Source organism: Salmo trutta, chromosome 3 (assembly GCF_901001165.1).
Source record: "Salmo trutta chromosome 3, fSalTru1.1, whole genome shotgun sequence".
In the NCBI taxonomy this organism is placed as follows: domain Eukaryota; kingdom Metazoa; phylum Chordata; class Actinopteri; order Salmoniformes; family Salmonidae; genus Salmo; species Salmo trutta.
Genome location: NC_042959.1, coordinates 50,255,649 through 50,279,217, shown reverse-complemented (window position 1 = coordinate 50,279,217; position 23,569 = coordinate 50,255,649). Strand labels below are relative to the sequence as shown.

The 23,569-nt window shown below is 43.7% G+C and overlaps 1 protein-coding gene across 2 annotated transcripts in view; it reads left to right on the top strand.

The window, feature by feature from the left end:
• The window catches only part of LOC115177206 (igLON family member 5), a 152,261-nt gene that overhangs the window by 101,337 nt on the left and 27,355 nt on the right, over nt 1–23,569 (top strand). For both annotated transcript variants that reach the window (XM_029737794.1, XM_029737785.1), the window contains exons 2-4: nt 8,556–8,634; nt 16,342–16,574; nt 22,346–22,465. In XM_029737794.1, coding sequence (XP_029593654.1) covers nt 8,556–8,634; nt 16,342–16,574; nt 22,346–22,465 — 432 coding nt within the window. The remainder of the gene's footprint in view (nt 1–8,555; nt 8,635–16,341; nt 16,575–22,345; nt 22,466–23,569) is intronic.

Genomic DNA, 23,569 nt, shown 5'->3' with positions numbered 1-23,569 from the left:
AAGTGACACAATTTCACCTGGTTAATATTGCCTGCTAACCTGGATTTCTTTTAGCTAAATATGCAGGTTTAAAAATATATACTTGTGTATTGATTTTAAGAAAGACTGTCTATGGTTAGGTACACATTGGAGCAATGACAGTCCTTTTTCGCGAAAGCGCACCGCATCGATTATATGCAACGCAGGACAGGCTAGATAAACTAGTAATATCATCAACCATGTGTAGTTAACTAGTGATTATGATTGATTGATTGATTGTTTTTTATAAGATAAGTTCAATGCTAGCAAGCAACTTACCTTGGCTTCTTACTGCATTCGCGTAACAGGCAGGCTCCTCGTGGAGTGCTATGTAAAGCAGGTGGTTAGAGCGTTGGACTAGTTAACCGTAAGGTTGCAAGATTGAATCCCCGAGCTGACAAGGTAAAAATCTGTCGTTCTGCCACTGAACAAGGCAGTTAACCCACCGTTCCTAGGCCGCCATTGAAAATAAGAATGTGTTCTTAACCCACTTGCCTAGTTAAATAAAGGTGTAAAAAAAAAATAATAATAATAATTTAATCAGCAAATCGGTGTCCAAAAATACCAATTGCCGATTGTTATGAAAACTCGAAATTGGCCCTAATTAATCGGCCATTCCGATTAATCGGTCGACCTCTAGTACATACCCAGGGTGCGGCAGAGCTGCAGGAGTTGTGACCCGTTTTTGTTGGTTATGTTGTCGTAGTTGTGCCTTCTCTCTCTCTCTCTCTCTCTCTCTCTCTCTCTCTCTCTCCCTCGCTCTCATTCCATCTCTCTCTCTCTCTCTCCCTCTATCTCTCTCTACCTGGACTGCTGCTTCTCTTTTTCTCTCTGTCTCTCTCCCTGTGTTATTAAGGCTGAAGGGTGGCGGGCATGCGCAGTCTAGCAGGTGTTTTCACGCTCTGTCGTCATCTGTCCAACGTCCACCCCATCAACCCTTACACCCCCCTCTCGACTGTGTAGTATTCGAATTGACAAGACCCTGACTCTGCACATTCAACTGTCCAGTGGTGAGACACCACAGACACCACAGGCACCCTTTTAGCTTCTCATCTTCGATGTGATGCCCTTCACCCCCCGACCAAGGTCAAAGCGGCAGCCTTTATGCACAGTGCACGCTCTAAGTGAGTGACAGAAGTGACAGGGGTTGTGATGGTGTGTATGCATGAGTGAGTGTGTTTCTGTGTGTTGATAACAGACTTGGTTTCTGTGTGTTTCGGTGTGTACTTATACACATGGTTGTGGGTGAGTGTGACTGAGTGAGTCTGGGCTGTGTGTGTTGACCTGGTTAACACCGTGTGCAGTGAGGGAGGGTAAAGGCAGGGTGATACAGGTTTTAGAATGAAGGTGCCAATTGAGCTGTAAAAATGGGAATTGAGTGGGGAATAGGGAATAGCAGGCCTCTGGTGTGTAACCTTCACCATGTTGTTTTCAGGTTTCAGCTTATGCATACATCATTTGTGTGTGTGTGTGTGTGTATGTATGTGTGTGTGTGTGTGTGTGTGTGTGTGTGTGTGTGCGTGCGTGCGTGTGTGTGTGTGTGTGTGTGTGTGTGTGTGTGTGTGTGTGTGTGTGTGTGTGTGTGTGTGTGTGTGTGTGTGTGTGTGTGTGTGTGTGTGTGTGTGTGCGTGCGTGTGTGTGTGTGTGTGTCTACATACACTACCATTCAAAAGTTTGGGGTCACTTACAAATGTCCTTGTTTTTGAAAGAAAAGCACATATTTTGTCCATTAAAAAGACAGAATATTGATCAGAAATACAGTGTAGACATTGTTAATGTTGTAAATGACCATTGTAGCTGGAAAATGATCAGCAACCATCACTCCTGTGTTCCAATGACACGTTGTGTTAGCTAATCCAAGTTTATCATTTTAAAATGCTAATTTGATGATTAGAAAATCTTTTTGCAATTATGTTAGCACAGCTGAAAACTGTTGTTCTGATTAAAGAAGCAATAAAACTGGCCTTCTTTAGACTAGTTGAGTATCTGGAGCATCAGCATTTGTGGGTTCGATTACAGGCTCAAAATGGCCAGAAACAAAGACCTTTCTTCTGAAACTCGTCAGTCTATTCTTGTTCTGAGAAATGAAGGCTATTCCATACGAGAAATTGCCAAGAAACTGAAGATCTCGTACAAAGCTGTGTTCTACTCCCTTCACAGAACAGCGCAAACTGGCTCTAACCAGAATAGAAAGAGGTGCGGGAGGCCCCAGTGCACAACTGAGCAAGAGGAGAAGTACATTAGAGTGTCTAGTTTGAGAAACAGACGCCTCACAAGTCCTCAACTAGCAGCTTCATTAAATAGTACACGCAAAACACTAGTCTCAACGGCAACAGTGAAGAGGCAACCTTCTAGGCAGAGTTCCTCTGTCCAGTGTCTGTATTCATTTGCCCATCTTAATCTTTTCATTTTATTGGCTAGTCTGAGATATGGCTTTTTCTTTGCAACTCTGCCTAGAAGGCCAGCATCCTGGAGTCGCCTCTTCACTGTTGATGTTGAGACTGGTGTTTTGCGGGTACAACAACTGAGGACGCACAGAACAACTGAGGACCCACAGTAATAAGCCTACTGTGCAGTGTGGCACGTGCACAAAGGATGGTATAGGTTAATGTATATCCAAGGTTGTTTCATAGAAATAACCTTAAAGAGCGGCTTAACTCACCGATTCTGCATCTGATTTTCTGCTAGTCATTAAGAAAAACGAGATTGTCCCTCTTGAGTCACATTAAAAACAACATAGCCACGACCACTTCCTCAAAATAGTCAGAATTATTATTGGATAAATAAGGATATAGGATATAAGCGCTGCGTAATGTGAAGGTCTGTCTCACTGCCTGGATGTTCTGCTGCCACATTGGCTAGAGCGCAATCAACGCAGCTGTTTTTCCGTGCATGAGAATTCTCCCTAGGATTTACAATCCCGTGTTAGTGAGCAAGTGGGCATGATTGTAATCGAAACCCAACCCTCATGTAAGTTCTGATGATCTCACTTACACAAATCTCACAAAACTATGTTTTGGAATATACTGACTTTATGACCAAAATTATTGTACTTACACTTTGTTGTGTTTCTGACTAATATCGATGTCACATATACAGTTTTCAACCAAAGACATTTTGTGTTCAGCTTCCCTTTAACAAACACCTACCCCTGGTGACCTTTCCTAGGCCTTGGTTATACAGTACATTGGACACAATGGCTAATGTCTCCCCTCCCCCATGCAGTGAGAGGGACTGTCAGTGAGTGGTAGTGATGCTGATACAGCTAGTGTGTTATTCCTTCCTGGGTTTCTTGGCCAGCCTAGACAGCACAGCAGCAAGCAGCAAGCAGCAAGCAGCAAGCAGCAAGCAGCAAGCAGCAAGCAGCACGCTAATGTGATTATGGCTTTTAGCGGAGGATTTTCATGGACATTCTCCATCCCTCTCCATCCTTCAAGGCGCCATTAGTTCTCACTGTGGGATGGCCTGTCCTTGCTGGTGACTGACACACTTAAAGCAAATGCACACATACTGGACACACACACACACTGTACAGATGCACACACACAATAACTGTCTCGAAAGGACCATGAAGAATTGTGGATCTTCAGACACACAAACACACACTCATATTCAACTTATTAGTATTACTCTGCTTAGACTTTGTACTCATTTCAGTACTTTGGAAAAATAAATCTCTCAATTTCCCCATTGCCATTGACCATCATTTCAACGCATAATTAGATTCACCTTTTTTTTGCTATTTGTTTATGAGACCGTGACGCGAATCAGAATGCCTGCACCTTTTCATTACGCTGTGCAATCAAGCCATGACTCCACCAAGAGCCCGTGTTTAAATTAAAAGCGTGAGCAATTGGCCATCAGATGCTGCACTGCTTACAACTGTCACGTTTCCGAGCCCTCTCTGCCTGGAATTACACTTGCCAAGCTTAGCGCGTATTGTCTTAGCGCACCTCTTTGCATTAATCAGACAAACCTCCGGGTGCTTCTAAACTCCTGACTGCACAGCGTTTCTTCGCATAAGTCACTGTTTATTAAACCTTAGAGGCAAGACGGCAGCAGCAGCAGCATAGAGATATTATGGACACGTTAGGAAAGAGATAGAGGAGATTGGTTGAAGATCTAGCAAGGACTGAGACAGGGTTTTGTCCAGAAGGAATACAGGTTTTGTCAAAATTGACTTTTCGTTGCAGGTTTAGGAGAACTTAAGCAGCAGGTTACGAGAATTAACGTTGCATGTTAGGAGAATTAGGTTAAGGATAAGGTTAAGAAAGGGGTTAGGGTTAGCTAAAATGCAAAACCCAAAACACTTTTGAGGTCAAATTTAGACATGACCCTCAGACAGTGAGGGTGTCCTAATATGGGCACCGTAAGGGTGGACTGGATGTGCATGCTGGCATTTGACAGAGTTTGGAGGGACAGAGATGGTGTCATGCTGAGTTTCTTTCTCTCTCTCGGAGGACCTGAGCCCTAGGACCATGCCTCAGGACTACCTGGCCTGATGACTCCTTGCTGTCCCCAGGGCACCTGGCCGTGCTGCTGCTCCAGTTTCAACTGTTCTGCCTGCGGCTATGGAACCCTGACCTGTTCACCGGACATGCTACCTGTCCCAGACCTGCTGTTTTCAACTCTCTAGAGACAGCAGGAGAGGTAGAGATACTCTGAATGATCGGCTATGAAAAGCCAACGGACATTTACTCCTGAGGTGCTGACCTGTTGCACCCTCGACAACCACTCTGATTATTATTATTTGTCCCTGCTGGTCATCTATGAACATGTGAACATCTTGACCATGTTCTGTTATAATCTCCACCCGGCACAGCCAGAAGAGGACTGGCCACCCCTCATAGCCTGGTTCCTCTCTAGGTTTCTTCCTAGGTTCTGGCCTTTCTAGGGAGTTTTTCCTAGCCACTGTGCTTCTACACCTGCATTGCTTGCTGTTTGAGGTTTTAGGCTGGGTTTCTGTACAGCACTTTGTGACATCAGCTGATGTAATAAGGCCTTTATAAATACATTTGATTTGAGTATAGACCTGCCTCAGTATGTCATTGCTAAGATAGCACTGTATGGCTTCTGTTATCTTTGTTTGTGGAGTCAGTTGATGCAGATTTACAAAATATAATTCAAGGAAGGGAAGCTTCAACACTACTGTAGCCTAGTCATTTTGAAAATATAAGCGCTTTAGGGCTGGGTGTTATATAGAATTCATTTAATTAATTTGAATTTATGTTTTAAGACGGTATTCCAAATGTCTGTATCACAAGAATCAAATTATGATAAAACATTTTATGAGCATTTATGTCCAGTTGTTCTCATGTTGTCTTTTTGGTCTCATCTCCTTCGCTCCTTCTATCCTGTGTGCAATTTATCATTTACTCACACACACGCACGCACGCACGCACACACACACACACACACACACCAAGCCCCTGTCACTCACAACAACAAAGATGAGAGATCAGTTCTTCCTCTCTGACAATCAGTTTCAACTAAGAAGAGTGCAATTGCAGGCAGCAAATATACTAACGAATGCAAACAAAAAAAATAAAAAAAATTGGAAAGACAGGCAGTCCAGCTCATAAAGTTATACATAAATAGGTAGGAGCTACCAAATGTCATTTTTGGTGAGTTTGGACATTTACAAGCGAATGTGAATGAAAGATATTGTGTAAATGAACAGTACTGGCTCTGGAGCAGCGTACACACTGTGTCTGTGAGGAGTCTGGAGTCGCTAGGGCAACCTGCCTGCCTGCTCTGCTCTGCTCGAGAGAAAATGCAAGGACATGTAAAAATAGCAGTGGCAGTTGTACAGATAACTCATCCAAAGGGCTTTGACTTCTCGAACACAGCAGAAAGCTAACACAATATGATTCCCCGTCACTTTATTAATTCAGCTACTTACTTAGATAACTAGCAAGTTAATCTTAGGGATCATGTTAATACATAATTATTTGTTTTTCATATAGCAACAAAAATATAAAATGCATAAGAAATATCTTGCTGAGTTTCATAAACGCAGATCTAAAATGCTTCTTATTGTAATTTCTGCTCGGAATCAGACTCATCTTGCACTTCCCAAATTGGATGAGAATTCACAAACGGGCATTCTATCAGCAGACAGTGTTCTGACTGATGTTTAGCTACTTTTCTCTGGTACTTTTCTAGGTGTAGCTAGCCTACTTTTCTCCAGTAAAATGCAAGATTAACTTTAAGAAAAACATTAGGAAATGTAGCTGGCTACATTCTTTATATGATAAACAGACATATGATTGCCATGCATAGTTTTTGCAAAAAATACATACGTTTTTCCTTGTAAGCTCATTTAGCCTACTTGTGTGGCTGCCAGCCAAATAGCATTGCACTTCTGTTGTCATGTAATGAAAATGAGGCTATTTTCTGACAAAGGTGTTGCACTAATATATTTTCTGTGAAGGAAAACTGTAGTTGCAAGTCCCTGATCACTCTTTATGTTCATTGGTAAGCAAAAAGAACACGGTTGACTTTTAATATAAAACGTGACCTCTGTCAATACACAGCTGGACTCACCTGCTCCCACTTTCTCCAGTTGTGCTATTTACAAACAAACATGTGATTGTCTCATCTGTTCTGGAGAACTATGGTACGCTTCATAATGTAAAATAATGTGACAGGCGAAATGAAGAACGCAATCTGCTTTATCTTCTAACATATTGCACAAGTTGACCGCAGGTATTTACTTAAAAAGTAGATACAAATATTCAAATGTATAGAGAAACATCAAAGAAATAGTTTCAACGTTATTGGCGGTATTGAAAAACCATCCTGTGACTATTCCCGTATACGGTATATATGGTATACCGCCCAAGTCTAATTCCTGCATCTGCAGGAACACCTCTTTATACTTCTATTGGTACATTGTTTTGATAGGACTCGGGTAAACAGCAGGCTGGATAGGGAGTTAGCTAGCTAACGATAGCTAGGACACAGGTAGACAGTGTCCTTCGCTCCCACCTGTCAGGCACTGATTTCCCACAGTTCTGTTAACGACAGCAAGGGCAGGTCTTCGGCAAGTGGGAGCGAAGGACACTGTGTGCTAGCTATTTAGCTAGGAGGACTCCAGTACACAACAGGTGGGAAGTGGGGGCGACACTGGTAGCTAGCTAGCTAGGACATCGGTAGACCCCTCTTGACCCACGTTTTAATCCCATAGACAATCAGGGGAAATCCAGAACATCAAAAGTCTCACACAAGCATGAAGATGGCGTGCTCGATTGCAGGGAACCATGGGATGCTCGAGGCGTTCCACATGCAGGAATGCCCCGAATTGCTGGCTGCAATCACACACTATTGTTTCAACTCTGTATTTGCATTTGAGGGTTGGTCTAACAGAATGGGTTCGTATGGACACCGAAACACATTGAGACATTATTTTACTGTAATAGAGGAGAAATGAACCTTTCTATTGATACCCTTTTTAGGTCTCAACTCCTCAAATTGCGTGCAGAGCGGACACTTCTAAAACGGGAGTATCAATGAACATTGATTCTGGAAAATAAATGCTCAGTCTGTCGCATTTGGCATTGCGGTACCATGTACCACTAGTAACATTTTAGCCAAAGACTGTTATACTAGCTGTCTAGTCTGTGTTTTAGAATTGTGCAAAAAGCATCAAACACTATTACATAAGGAATTGGAAACTCGTTCCCATTCTGAGAAATAAGTTAGGCCACTTGATTTCAACATCTGAACAAAGTAGACAGGCTAGCATGCTATTCAAACAGTTGGAGACAGACAGAACGATGTGTTCGTGTTCTACCTTGGTATCTAGCAAATAGATCCAAGTTGGCTAAAGATTAGCTGGCTACTCACTAGCACGTGGGCTCGTGCTTGAGATATTGTTTATGAGACCTGTGTTAATTTTCCATAAAGTTAGTTATTATTAGTGAATGTGTATTTTGCGTGGTTCTGGTTAAATTTGTAACAAAAAGGGCATTTACATAGACAGACGATGCCCCGCATATCATATCATCCCCAGTTTATCATTTAGTTTAATTCCTGTGGTAGTGTGTATTTGCGTGCGCTTGCGTGACTGTCTTGGTGTGTGTGCGTGTGTCTATTTGTAGGCAGGGTGAGCCTCTCTGTACGCATCCCTCCTGTTGCCGTTGGTGTCCCTTCATTTCACGCTCTGACGCCCCTGCGTGAATCCTCCTCTTCCCCCGGCTCATTATCAACACTGTTCAATGAGACACACATACACACACACACACACACATGGGGTGGGGGGAGGGGGGGGGCAAATCATTATTCAAATAATACAGGGGGTCAGTGCAAAAGCTACAACACCTTTGTTTGTATATTTATGACTTTCCCATCACAAATAACAAAGTAAACCGCCAAACACATCCAGCCTGACCTGGATCAATGAGGTACTCAGCACCACGGCGGCTGAGATGCCAACCAGGGGATTTGGGTATTGAGAATGCGAATGGACCGTCTGTTGTTGTTATAACGGCATTATGCTCACCCTCCTCCCTCTCTACTCTCATTTTCCTTGGCAGGGCCAAGTGTGCACGGAGCCGAATTCGGCCACCTGCCCGACAACATTACAGTGCTGGAAGGAGAGAGCATCATTCTGAGGTAACTCTTTGATCCTACACCTGCACCTACTAATTACATGTTCAAATTTTTTTTTTCTCCTGTCATCATGCTGACTTAATTGCCAATTCACTGTCATAAAAACCTCATGAGGTATACCCCAACTAGGTTGAAAAATGTTCCTCAGAAAAACTGCCATTTTGTCAATATCCTGGACTTTGAAGCCTTCATAAAAGCCTACTGTCTATCAACATTTTAACTATTTAACCCGCTGTCAGGTGTCATTCCAAATCTGGTCACCATCACTGTCATCTCATATTGCCAAGCCCTAGAACCATAGACCACTGTCAGGCTTCTGTAGTTGAAATATGATGCCCTTTCATACTTACAGGCTCATCTATTCATTGCATGGGTGATTAAAGGTTATATCACTGGCATAGATGAGGCCTATTCACTGGAGGCTATTCACTGGAGGCCATGTGATCTACCTCATAGAGATTTTTTTTTTTTACCCTGGCCACATCAATTAAACAAAGCACTCAGGCCTATTCTCTCCTGGCCTGGTCCCCAGCTGAAGCTTGTAAGGACATCTAGTGGTGAAAGACAGTACTGTAGTCATACTGTCACAAAAACATTTCTAGTTCAGACACTGCGAAAATTACATTCCAAACTCAAAATAATATTTGTATTCATATATACGTATAGACTGAGTGTACAAAACATTAGGAAATCTGCTCTTTCCATGACAGACTGACCAGGTTGAAAGCTATGATACCTTATTGATGTCACTTGTTAAATCTGCTTCAATCAGTGTAGATAAAGGGGAGGAGACAGATTAAAGTATTTTTAAGCCTTGAGACAATTGAGACATGGATTGTGTATGTGTGCCATTCAGAGGGTGAATGGGCAACACAGAATATTTAAATGCCTTTGAATGGTGTATGGTAGTAGGTGCCAGGCGCACTGGTTTGAGTGTGTCAAGAACTGCAACGCTGCTGGGTTTTTCACCCTAAACAATTTCCCATGTATATCAAGAATGGTATCACCCAAAGGACATCCAGCCAACTTGACACAACTGTGGGAAGCATTGGACTCAACATGGGCCAGCATCCCTGTGGAACGCTTTCGACACCTTGTAGAATCCATCCCCCGACAAATTGAGGCTGTTCTGAGGGCAAAAGGGTGTGCAACTCAATATTAGGAAGGTGTTCCTAATGTTTTGTACACTCCGTGTATATAACCAGGGTAGTTGCATTGAGATAAAATCTGGTTTTCAAGAAAGTCTTGTGAGGTAATAGTATATTAAAGAAAAGAATGTAGTCAAAGGAGTGGGCGGGTTTGTTTTCCATTACCCGGTGCCTGGGGTGCATGCAGGTGGAGATTTCACTTGGAATGAACTTGCCCAGTCTAAACTGCTTGAGGTTATACCAGACAGTTCTGAAAAACTATTACTAATCTACTCTAGATCTTTTTAAATGTTAAAACAATAACATGTTCTGTTTGCACGCACAAGCAAGAGATTCCCCACACACTGGTAAAAACAGGTTTTTAGACATTTTAGCAAATGTATTAAAAAAAATACGTAAATGTCACATTTACATAAGTATTCAGACCCATTACTCAGTATTTGTAGAACCACCTTTGGCAGTGATTACAGCCTCAAGTCTTCTTGGGTATGATGCTACAAGCTTGGCACACATGAATTTGGGGAGTTTCTCTCATTCTTCTCTGCAGATCCTCTCAAGCTCTGTCAGGTTGGATGGGGAGCGTCGCTGCATAGCTATTTTCAGGTCTCTCCAGAGTTGTTCGATCGGGTTCAAAAGAAGCTTGTTTCTCATGGTCTGAGAGTCCTTTTGGTGCCTTTTGGCAAACTCCAAGCGGGCTGTCATGTGCCTTTTACTGAGGAGTAGCTTCCATCTGGCCACTCTACCATAAAGATCTGATTGGTAGGGTGCTGCAGAGATGGTTGTCCTTCTGGAAGGTTCTCCCATCTCCACAGAGGAACTCTGGAGCTCTGTCAGAGTGACCATCGGGTTCTTGGTCACCTCCCTGACCAAGACCCTTCTCCCCTGATTGCTCAGTTTGGCTGGGCGGCCAGCTCTAGGAAGAGTTTTGGTGGTTCCAAACGTCTTCCATTTAGGAATGATGGTGGCCGCTGTGTTCTTGGGGACCTTCAATGCTGCAGACATTTTTTGGCACCCTTCTCCAGATTTGTGCCTCGACACAATCCTGTCTCAGAGCTCTATGAGCAATTCCTTCGACCTCATGGCTTGGTTTTTGCTTTGACATGCACTGTCAACTGTGGGACCTTACATAGACAGGTGGATGCCTTTCCAAATTATGTACAGTCAATTGAATGTACCGCAGGTGGACTCCAATCAAGTCTTAGAAACATATCGAGGATGATCAAGGGAAACAGGTTGCACCTGAGCTCCATTTCGAGTCTCATAGCAAAGGGTATTTCTGTTTTTTATTTTCAATACATTTGCAAAACTTCCTAAAACCTGTTTTCACTTTGGCATTATGGGGTATTGCATTTAGATTGATGAGGATTTTCTTTTATTTAATCCATTTGAGAATAAGGTTGTAACGTAACAAAATGTGAAAAAGGGAAGGGGCCTGAATACTTTCCGAATGCACTGTATTATCAACATGTTTGCACAGTGGCGAACGTATTGGACCTAGGCCTTCAGTGTGTGACAGGGTAATGATGCAGAAAAGGCAGCAACAGCAATACCAGCAGACCCATGTAGGAGAGTACACTTTTTAGTAAACACAGAGGGCCAGTGGTGTAGTGGAGGCTATATGCAAGTATACGCCTTTTACCCACTGTTTTCAGTATACTCACTCCTTACTCCCACTGATGCGTATCAAATTAGTGCAGTGAAGGTATACGACTTATCAATTATGTAGTACAATAGTGAAATCATGCACAAAGTAGCCTACACAATCGCAAAGCATGTGAAGTATATTCACATGTGCTGAACATGTGCAGGCAGCCAGAGTACACAGCTCTCAACTGGTTTTGAAATGGAGCAGCTCACAGAAGAATGTCATCGGTAGCGGGTAGGGTAGGTAGGAAAGCTGTTTCAACATATGATATCTACCAGTAAATACTAACTAAGGCAACAAGGGGTATGCAAAACAGGTATTGAAAGATTTTGGTCCAAAGTCTTGGTTAGTAGGCAATTTGTGTTCCACTCACCAGATGATGATCATTTGAAACAACCCTTTCCTGCAGTCAATGATCAAAAGTGCCCTCTTTGGCCTTATTCATATTTTTCATAATTTCATAATTAATAAAGAGTATTTAATAAAAAAATGACGAAAATCCGGTGTTTCTATGTCAAACGGTTGTGTTATATTTCAGTTGTCTGTGATGTATATAAAGTGCAATATTGGGATGCAAACAAACAAAAAAATATCTGACATGGTACAGGTGTCTTTGTTTAAGCCCATAACCATGTGTGTGAGGTGTATACTTTTGTTAGAAGGTAGATTTGTTTAAGATTACCAAGAATCTCTCTGTGTGACCCTGATTTAGCCCACTGTAGTAAAAGGTTAACTTCTTGTTGAAAGTTATTCTTGAAAAGGGAGAAGCTAACAAATTAGCAACAACATCCTACTTGATAACATTTGCTGCAGCTGCTGCAAACTAGCCTACAACAAAAGATAGCTAACTAGTCTGTGGGAAAACTACTGTTAGTTATTGCGCAGTGACCTGTTGGCCTTTGAGAAGGCAGAAATCTTTTTTTTTTTTAAATTGGTCCCACCCGGTCCCAAGTCTAAATGTGATTGGTTGATTGCACTGTCACTCCGAAATGTTGCCCTTATCCAGTTGAATGGCAGATGCCTTCTGTCTAGCTTCTGATGGCCTAGCCAATGGTTGACTTAGCTAGCTAGATTTCCCCAGAGACCACAAAAAAAAATCCTGATTGGATCTTTTTTTCTCTTCAGTGTTAACCCTTTCCAACAAAAACTTAAATCAGAAAATAATTGAAAAATCACACACAGAACGAGCAGTATGGCTGGTGGAATTGTCATGCTGGAGGGTCATGTAAGGATGAGTCTGCAGGAAGGGTACAACATGAGGGAGGAGGATGTCTTCCCTGTAACGCACAGCATTGAGATTGCCTGCAATGACAACAAGCTCAATCCGATGATGCTGTGACACACCGTCCCAGACCATGACGGACCCTCCACCTCAAAATCGATCCCGATCCAGAGTACAGACCTCTGTTCCTTCGACGATAAACGCAAATCCGACCATCACCCCTGCTGAGACAAAACTCGTCGCCGAAGAGCACTTTTTGCCAGTCCTGTCTGGTCCAGCGATTGTGAGTTTGTGCCCTTTTTGACATTGTTGCCTTTGGGCAACAGGCCTACAAGCCCTCAGTCCAGCCTCTCTCAGCCTATTGCGGACAGTCTGAGCACCGATGGAGGGATTGTGCATTCCTGGTGTAACTCGGGAAGTTGTTGTTGCCATTCTGTACCTGTCCCGCAGGTGTGATGTTTGGATGTACCGATCCTGTGCAGGTGTTGTTACACATGGTCTGCCACTGCGAGGACGACCAGCTGTCCGTCCTGTCTCCCTGTAGCGCTGTCTTAGGCGTCTCACAGTACGGACATTGCAATTTATTGCCCTGGCCACATCTGCAGTCCTCATGCCTCCTTACAGCATGCCTAAGGCATGTTCTCGCAGATGAGCAGGGGCCCTGGGAATCTTTCTTTTGGTGTTTTTCAGAGTCAGTAGAAAGGCCTATTTAGTGTCCTAAGTTTTCATAACTGTGACCTTAATTGCCTACCGTCTGTAAGCTGTTAGTGTCTTAACAACCATTCCAAAGGTGCATTTTCATTAATTGTTTATGGGTCATTGAACAAGCATGGGAAACAGTGTTTAAACCCTTTACAATGAAGATCTGTGAAGTTATTTGGATTTTTACGAATTATCTTTGAAAGACAGGGTCCTGAAAAAGGGATGTTTATTTTTTTGCTGAGTTTACATGTAGGTAGAGTTATTAAAGTGACTATGCTTAAATAATAACAGAAACTAGCAGTGGCGTAAAAGAGGGGGTGGGGGGAGGACAATGCCTATAGTCTGGGTAACCATTTGATTAGATGTTCAGAAGTCTTATGCCTAGAAGCTGTTTAGAAGCCTCTTGGACCTAGACTTGGCGCTCCGGTACCTCCTTGCCGTGCGGTAGCAGAGAGAACAGTCTATGACTAGGGTGGCTGGAGTCTTTGACAATTTTTAGGGCCTTCCTCTGACACCGCCTGGTATAGAGGTCCTGGATGTCAGGAAGCTTGGCCCAAGTGATGTACTGGGCCGAACGCACTACCCTCTGTAGTGCCTTGCGGTCAGAGGCCGAGCAGTTGCCATACCAGGTTGTGATGTAATCAGTCATGATGCTCTCAATGGTGCAGCTGTAGAACCGTTTGAGGATCTGAGGACCCATGCCAAATCTTTTCAGTACCCTGAGGGGGAATAGGTTTTGTCGTGCCCTCTTCACAACTGTCTTGTCCTCTGTCGTAATTTTGACCTTGAGAAAACAACTACACTAAGTTAGCTAGCTTATCTAGCTAGCCGTTTACAGCCGCAACGGACTAGCTGTTGTTTTGAAACGCATCGGAAGTTCTTTGGGGTTCCAGGGTCCACGCTCCTCCTCAAAAATGTCTGTGTTATCTTTGTTCATACATGAGCACATACAGACTCACCTCAATATACAGTATGTACACTACCGTTCAAAAGTTTGGGGTCACTTAGAAATGTCCTTGTTTTTGAAATAAAAGGACATTTTTTTGTCAATTAAAATAACATAAAATTGATCAGAAATACAGTGTAGACATTGTCAATGTTGTAAATGACTATTGTAGCTGGAAACAGCAGATTTTTTATGGAATATCTACATAGCCGTACAGAGGCCCATTATGAGCAACCATCACCCCTGTGTTCCAATGACACGTTGTGTTAGCTAATCCAAGTTTATCATTTTAAAAGGCTAATTGATGATTAGAAAACCCTTTTGCAATTACGTTAGCACAGCTGAAAACTGTTGTTCTGATTAAAGAAGCAATAAAACTGGCCTTCTTTAGACTAGTTGAGTATCTGGAGCATCAGCATTTGTGGGTTCGATTACAGGCTCAAAATGGCCAGAAACAAAGACCTTTCTGCTGAAACTCGTCAGTCTATTCTTGTTCTGAGAAATGAAGGCTATTCCATGCGAGAAATTGCCAAGAAACTGAAGATCTCATACAACGCTGTGTTCTACTCCCTTCACAGAACAGCGCAAACTAGCCCTAACCAGAATAGAAAGAGGAGTGGGAGGCCCCGGTGCACAACGGAGCAAGAGGACAAGTAGATTAGAGTGTCTAGTTTGAGAAACAGGCACATCACAAGTCCTCAACTGGCAGCTTCATTAAATAGTACCCGCAAAACACCAGTCTCAACGTCAACAGTGAAGAGGCGACTCCGGGATGCTGACGTTCTAGGCAGAGTTGCAAAGAAAAAGCCATATCTCAGACTGGCCAATAAAAATAAAAGATTAAGATGGGCAAAAGAACACAGACACTGGACAGAGGAAGATTGGAAACAAGTGTTATGGACAGATGATTCTAAGTTTGAGGTGTTCGGATCACAAAGAATAACATTCCTGAGACACAGAAAAAAATGTAAAGATGCTGGAGGAGTGCTTGACGCCATCTGTCAAGCATGGTGGAGGCAATGTGATGGTCTAGGGGTGCTTTGGTGGTGGTAAATTGGGAGATTTGTACAGGGTAAAATTAATCTTGAAGAAGGAAGTCTATGACTCCATTTTGCAATGCCATGCCATACCTTGTGGACAGCGCTTAATTGGAGCCAATTTCCTCCTACAACAGGACAATGACCCAAAGCACAGCTCCAAACTATGCAATAACTATTTAGGCAAGAAGCAGTCAGCTGGTATTCTGTCTATAATGGAGTGGCCAGCACAGTCACCGGATCTCAACCCTATTGAACTGTTGTGGGAGCAGCTTAACCGTATGGTACGTAAGAAGTGCCCATCAAGCCAATCTCTGTAAATATTGTACTTTTGTGCTTTTTTTGTTTTTTTGTTGCATTTTTTTATTATTATTTTAGGGTTTGACTGCTGTGAGGGTTGATCACTTACATCTTGTTGTCTTGAGTTGCAGAATTGTGATGAAAAGTCATATTTTTGTCTTATAGTTAGCAAGCTAACTGGCTGTTTGGATTCAAATAATGCAGCCCCGGCTTTATTGATTCATCTGTCGGGAAGAATTACAACAAGTACTGGATGCTGTGGCCAGAGATGGCAGAAGAGGCTCAGGGACTGTTCTAAACCACTGCCAAGATGTGGTTGCTTTTCGTGCACTTTTCAGCAGCCGTGGCATCACCCAGGCAATGGAGGACCAGTACTTACGGAGGAGCGGGTCCTATGGAGGAAAGCAGATGTGGTGCACTGATGAAGCGCCTGTTTGTTTCTCTCTAGCTAGTCTATTGATGCCCCCTCCCTCCGCTGAAGTTACACTGCCTTTCCAATCCAAACTGCCTCAACTCCCAGCCTTTCATCCCATGCCAAATAGAGACATTCAATATCCATCTCTACCATCTAAATTTAAATGTATTGTTTCTTTGTTTTGCTTTCAGATTATTTTCTGTAATGAAAAGCACTATTCAAGTTAAATAAATGATTATTAATAAATTATCTGGGTCTTGTCTTATCCCCTGTTTTCTCCCCCTCCACCTCGAAGGTGTAAAATCGACGAGGAGGTGACCCACAAGGCGTGGTTGAACCGCTCAAACATCCTGTTTGCGGGGACAGACAAGTGGTCGCTGGACAGACGGGTGTCGCTGGTCAACAGTAACACTAGTGACTTCTCCATCCAGATAGAGAGAGTGGCGGTGGCTGACGAGGGGCTGTACACCTGCAGCTTCCAGGCCAGGAACAAGCCCCGCATAGCCCACGTCTTCCTCATCGTCCAAGGTGAGTCCCTGGGGACATCTAGGTGGGGGGAAAGATGGGGTAGAATAAAACATTGTTTTAAATCTCAAGCCCAAATCTTCCCAAAGTGTCTGACATTGGTTGCGTGTATCAGTGAAATTTTTATTTATTTTATTTTTATTTCACCTTTATTTAACCAGGTAGGCAAGTTGAGAACAAGTTCTCATTTACAATTGCGACCTGGCCAAGATAAAGCAAAGCAGTTCGACAACATACAAAAACACAGAGTTACACATGGAGTAAAACAACATACAATCAATGATGCAGTAGAAAAAAATAAGACTATATACAATGTGAGCAAATGATGTGAGATAATGGAGGTAAAGGCAAAAAAATGCCATGGTGGCAAAGTAAATAAAGTATGGCAAGAAAAAAACACTGGAATGGTAGATTTGTAGTTTGAAGAAAGTTAAAAGTTAAAATATAAATAATATGGTGCAAAGGAGCAAAATAAATTAAATAAATAAATACAGTAGGGGAAAAGGTAGTAGTTTGGGCTCAATTAAAGATGGGCTATGTACAGGTGCAGAGATCTGTGAGCTGCTCTGACAGCTGGTGCTTAAAGCTAGTGAGGGAGATAAGTGTTTCCAGTTTTAGAGATTTTTGTAGTTCGTTCCAATCATTGGCAGCTGAGAACTGGAAGGAGAGACGACCAAAGGAGGAGTTGGCTTTAGGGGTGACCAGAGAGATATACCTGCTGGAGCGCGTGCTACAGGTGGGTGCTGCTATGGTGACCAGTGAGCGGAGATAAGGGGGGACTTTACCTAGCAGGGTCTTGTAGATGACCTGGAGCCAATGTGTTTGGCGACGATGATGAAGTGAAGGCCAGCCAACGAGAGCATACAGGTCGCAGTGGTGGGTTGTATATGGGGCTTTGGTGACAAAACGGATGGCACTGTGATAGACTGCATCCAGCTTGTTGAGTAGGGTATTGGAGGCTATTTTGTAAATGACATCGCCGAAGTCGAGGATTGGTAGGATGGTCAGTTTTACGAGGGTATGTTTGGCAGCATGAGTGAAGGATGCTTTGTTGCGAAATAGGAAGCCAATTCTAGATTTCACTTTGGATTGGAGATGATTGATGTGAGTCTGGAAGGAGAGTTTACAGTCTAACCAGACACCAAGGTATTTGTAGTTGTCCACAAATTCTAAGTTAGAACCGTCCAGAGAAGTTATGCTGGATGGGCGGGCAGGTGCAGGCAGCGATCGGTTGAAGAGCATGCATTTAGTTTTACTTGTGTTTAGGAGCAGTTGGAGACCACGGAAGGAGAGTTGAATGGCATTGAAGCTCGTCTGGAGGGTTGTTAACACAGTGTCCAAAGAAGGGCCAGAAGTATACAGAATGGTGTTGTCTGCGTAGAGGTGGATCAGAGATTCACCAGCAGCAAGAGCGACATCATTTATGTATACAGAGAAAAGAGTTGGCCCAAGAATTGAACCCTGTGGTACCCCCATAGAGACTGCCAGAGGTCCAGACAGTAGGCCCTCCGATTTGACACACTGAACTCTGTCAGAGAAGTAGTTGGTGAACCAGGCGACGCAATCGTTTGAGAAACCAAGGCTACTAAGTCTGCCGATGAGGATGTGGTGATTAACAGAGTCAAAAGCTTTGGCCAGGTCAATGAATACGGCAGCACAGTAATGTTTCTTATCGATGGCGGTTACGATGTCGTTTAGGACCTTGAGCGTGGCTGAGGTGCACCCATGACCAGCTCTGAAACCAGATTGCATAGCGGAGAGGGTGCGGTGGGATTCAAAATAGTCGGTAATCTGTTTGTTGACTTGGCTTTCGAAGACCTTAGAAAGGCAGGGTAGGATGGATATAGGTCTGTAGCAACTTGGGTCAAGAGTGTCACCTCCTTTGAAGAGGGGGATGACAGCAGCTGCTTTCCAATCTATGGGAATCTCAGACGACAAGAAAGAGAGGTTGAACAGGCTAGTAATAGGGGTTGCAATAATTTCGGCAGATAATTTTAGAAAGAAAGGGTCCAGATTGTCAAGCCCAGCTGATTTGTAGGGGTCCAGATTTTGCAGCTCTTTCAGAACATCAGCTGAATGGATTTGGGAGAAGGAGAAATGGGGGAGGCTTGGGCGAGTAGCTGTGGGGGGTGCAGTGCTGTTGAATGCAGTAGGGGTAGTTAGGTGGAAAGCATGGCCAGCCGTAGAAAAATGCTTATTGAAATTCTCAATTATAGTGGGCTTATCGGTGGTGACAGAGTTTCCTATCCTCAGTGCAGTGGGCAGTTGGGAGGAGGTGTTCTTATTCTCCATGGACTTTACAATGTCCCAGAACTTTTTAGAGTTGGAGTTGCACGAAGCAAATTTCTGTTTGAAAAAGCTAGCCTTGGCGTTTCTAACTGCCTGTGTGTATTGGTTTCTAACTTCCCTAAAAAGTTGCATATCGCGGGGGCAGTTCGATGCTAATGCAGAACGCCACAGGATATTTTTGTGTTGGTTAAGGGCAGTCAGGTCTGGGGAGAACCAAGGGCTATATCTGTTCCTGGTTCTAAATTTCTTGAAAGGGGCATGCTTATTTAAGATGGAGAGGAAGGCATTTTTAAAAAATAACCAGGCATCCTCTACTGACGGGATGAGGTCAATATCCTTCCAGGATACCAGGGCCAGGTCGATTAGAAAGGCTTGCTCGTTGAAATGTTTCAGGGAGCGTTTGACAGTGATGAGTGGAGGTCGTTTGACCGCTGACCCATTACGGGTGCAGGCAATGAGGCAGTGATCGCTGAGATCTTGGTTGAAAACAGCAGAGGTGTAATTAGAGGGCACATTGGTTAGGATGATATCTATGAGGGTGCCAGTGTTTGCGGCTTTGGGGTTGTACCTGGTGGGTTCATTAATAATTTGTGTGAGATTGAGGGCATCAAGCTTGGATTGTAGAATGGCTGGGGTGTTAAGCATGTCCCAGTTTAGGTCGCCTAGTAGCACGAGCTCTGAAGATAGATGGGGGGCAATCAGTTCACATATGGTGTCCAGAGCACAGCTAGGGGCCGAGGGGGGTCTATAGCAGGCGGCAACGGTGAGAGACTTGTTTTTGGAGAGGTGGATTTTTAAAAGTAGAAGTTCAAATTGTTTGGGTACAGACCTGGATAGCAGGACAGAACTCTGCAAGCTATCTCTGCAGTAGATTGCAACACCGCCCCCTTTGGTCGTTCTATCTTGTCTGAAAACGTTGTAGTTAGGGATGAAGATTTCACAGTTTTTGGTGGACTTCCTAAGCCAAGATTCAGACACAGCTAGGACATCCGGGTTGGCAGAGTGTGCTAAAGCAGTGAATAAAACAAACTTAGGGAGGAGGCTTCTAATGTTAACATGCATGAAACCAAGGCTATTACGGTTACAGAAGTCATCAAAAGAGAGCGCCTGGGGAGTAGGTGTGGAGCCAGGCACTGAAGGGCCTGGATTCACCTCTACATCCCCAGCGGAGCAGAGAAGGATAAGTATGAGGGTACGGCTAAAAGCTATAAGAATTGGTCGTCTGTGACGTCCAGAATAGAGAGAAAAAGGAGCAGGTATCTGGGGGCGATAAAATAGCTTTAAGGTATAATGTACAGACAAAGGTATGGTGGGATGTGAGTACAGAGGAGGTAAACCTAGGCATTTAGTGATTATGAGAGAGATATTGTCTCTAGAAATATCATTGAAACCAGAAGATGTCATAGCATGTGTGGGTGGAGGAACTGAGAGGTTGGATAAGGTATAATGAGCAGGGCTAGAGACTCTACAGTGAAATAAGCCAATAAACACTAACCAGAACAGCAATGGACAAGGCATATTGACATTAAGGAGAGGCATGCTTAGCCGAGTGATCAGAGGGTCCAGTGAGAATCAGACAGCTAGCCGGGCCATAGGTAGCAAGCTGGTGGAAGATGGGAGGGAGGTCTGTTTTTAGCCGCCTCGTGCGTTTCCGTCTGTGGGTTAGTGGGGTTCCGTGTGGAAGGGGGGACCTGTCAAAGGATATTTAAAACATGCTAATTTGGGGGATATGGACTTGGTTTTTGGACAAGAAAAGCTAGTGAGTTATGATTTGGTGACAGCAGCCAGGAAAAAAATTCAAAAATGCATGGCTTTATCTATCTCTTTGTCCAAAGGCTGTTTACAGGGTAAGTAAACACATATTTAGGTGTATTAGCCCTTTAATTGCTATATTTTAATGTGTTTACAGCACATATTGTACTTGGTTCTGTAATGGGCATGTACCACTTTATTTACGGGATTATTTATTCACCTCCAGGTTTTAGTCCAGCAATTGTAAACACAACTTTACTTATACTTTACAAAAAAAAATTAAAGTGACCCAGGGCCTTTGTTAGTGTTGTGCAGTGGATGGAGCCTTGGACTGAGCAAAGAAAGCAGCCGACTGAGTCCTTAGCAACTGGGCCTCGAGCCAATACATTATCAATGATGCAAGTTTACCTCAGAGCTGAGAGGGGTGGGTAGATCCTGGGGTAAGTGGGTAAGACGATATGGGCGGCTATACAGGGGTCTGTCCAACTGCCTGACTGAGTAATTGACAATGCAGGACCAGATCTGGGCCTATCGTCAAGGCAACGGTGGAGTGAGTGAGAGTTTGACTGATCCTGAGTGACGTGATTTATTGGCGCCCGGCTGCTCGGCTGATGGATTGCAGACCTTTTCTCCCTGCATGTGTCAATTGTTATGTATATTGTACCTTGTGTACTAACATATCGCAATAATACAAGACTGGTGGAATAAAAATGAAAAATATTAGGGTATATATCAACTGGCCAACACACACACACACACACATACCATGCTGCTGCGGAGATGGAGAGAGAGAGCAAGCTGGGAAAGTTTCTGCAGTCTAGTGACTGTGTGTGTGTGTGTGTGTGTGTGTGTGTGTGTGTGTGTGTGTGTGTGTGTGTGTGTGTGTGTGTGTGTGTGTGTGTGTGTGTGTGTGTGTGTGTGTGCGTGTGTGTGTGTGTGTGTCTGTATATAGGCTGGGTGCAGGCAGCATTACCCAGAAGGCTAAGCCAGCCGCTCTCCAACAGACTGTTCACATAGTGCAGGCGCCAAGGAGAGGCGTTTATCCGCAGGGCAAACAGGCACACAGATGACCATGTTCCCCTAGTTTCCAAGTCGCCTCGCATTTCAATCTAAGCCGCGATATCACACAAAATAATTACACCCCAGAGTCACTGCATCAAAAATTTATGCCCATGGTGGGTTAGCGATGGCTCCAATCTTTGTTTTATCACGAGAGTTTTTTCGCCTGGCCAGATAGTTAAAAATGGGATCCTGTAGTTAGATGCTTCGCAGAAAAACAGCCTCATGGCCAAGCTCATTAAAAGCAACGATAATGGGCCATTTAAATTCAAGGGCCATCTAGTTATCTTTCTAACTATATGCATAATGTCTGCTCTGGAATGGCAATTTAGAACAAAACAGCATTTGACGGTGGTCATGCTGTGGAAATAAAAAAACAAGGTAACTGCCAAAGACAGAAACTTCTAGACCTTGAGTGAAGGTTTCCATCCCTATAGTCAACACCAAAGTGAAGAACATTCTATAGCTTTGTCTTGTTATAATAGTAGTCAGAGAATCAGTGTTTGTCATTGGTAGTATTGTTATTTTGGTAACCCCTTACTTTTATGCTTGACACTTCAGTTTTATATCTTGTTTTTGGTAGTGCAAACAGTGAGGGGAGGGCAGCTTAGTTCTAGTTTCTATTTTTTGTCAAGTCATGACTGTGAATAAAACCCAACTCTTTTGTCTTGCAGTGCCAGCCAGAATCGTCAACATCTCCCAAGATGTGTCAGTGAACGAGGGGGGAAACGTATACCTCTTCTGCCTGGCGGTGGGACGACCTGAACCCACTGTCACCTGGAAGGAGAACAAATGTAAGACGCCCGTCCCTGTCTCCTGTCGAGGTACCCAGTCCTCATGTCTCCTCTCCCAGTTGTCTGTCCCTTTACCAGTCTCTGTCTCCTGTCCTCTGTCCGCTGTCGTAGTCTATACTAACTAGTCCCTGTTCCCAGTCCCTTGTTTCTGTCCCCTGCCTGTCCCCTGTTTCTGTCCTTGTTTCCTGTCATAGCCCCACAACCTTCTGTCCCAGTCCCTTTATTTGTCCCATGTCCACTGTCTCCTGTCTCTGTCATCTGCCCTTGTTACAATTTCCATCACACCCAGTCTGTGGCTGCTAGTTCCCTCTCATACACATCACATACCCACACACATCACACATAATTATCCACAAATAACGCGTGCCAGCCACAATCATCAGCATCTGTCACCATCCTCACTGTCGCCGCCTTTACCATGGCAACAATGCTAATAAGGATGTTTGTCATTAGAACACTGTTTATGTCTTCCATCATCATCCAAATAAATCACATTGGTTTTGAGGGTGGTCGTGATAAAACGTCTAATAAGCTAATTCATATCCATTTAGATTTGTTTGTGAAGTGATTCCTATCCTATTACCATGTCTGCCACCATCGATGGTAAGATTTGAAATGATTTATTTCATGTTGATGCATCTCATAGAATGTGTTGAGCGTGTTGAAGTTACCCTGCTAGGCGTTAGATAGGTTTAGCACGGTGTTACACTGTGTTATAGTGACCTACTGGGGGTGCAACAGCTTGGGAGTAGCTGAGAGTCCTGCTCCATCTCCTCTCTATGGCGTGATAACACACACGCACGCACGCACACACACACACACACACACACAAACACACACACACACACACACACACACACACACACACACACACACACACACACACACACACACACACACACACACACACACACACACACGCACACCCTTAAAGTACATTACAGCCACTTGCTGCGCTTGTCTGCAGATCTACAGCATTTCTTCCTTGTCAGCAGTATACTCCCCCACCCTCGTTCCCTCACACACACCCCTTCAGTGTGGATTGTGAGATAGGGCAGCATTGTTATTCTGTGGGAGTCACTGCAGCGAAGCCGTGGGCTGCTG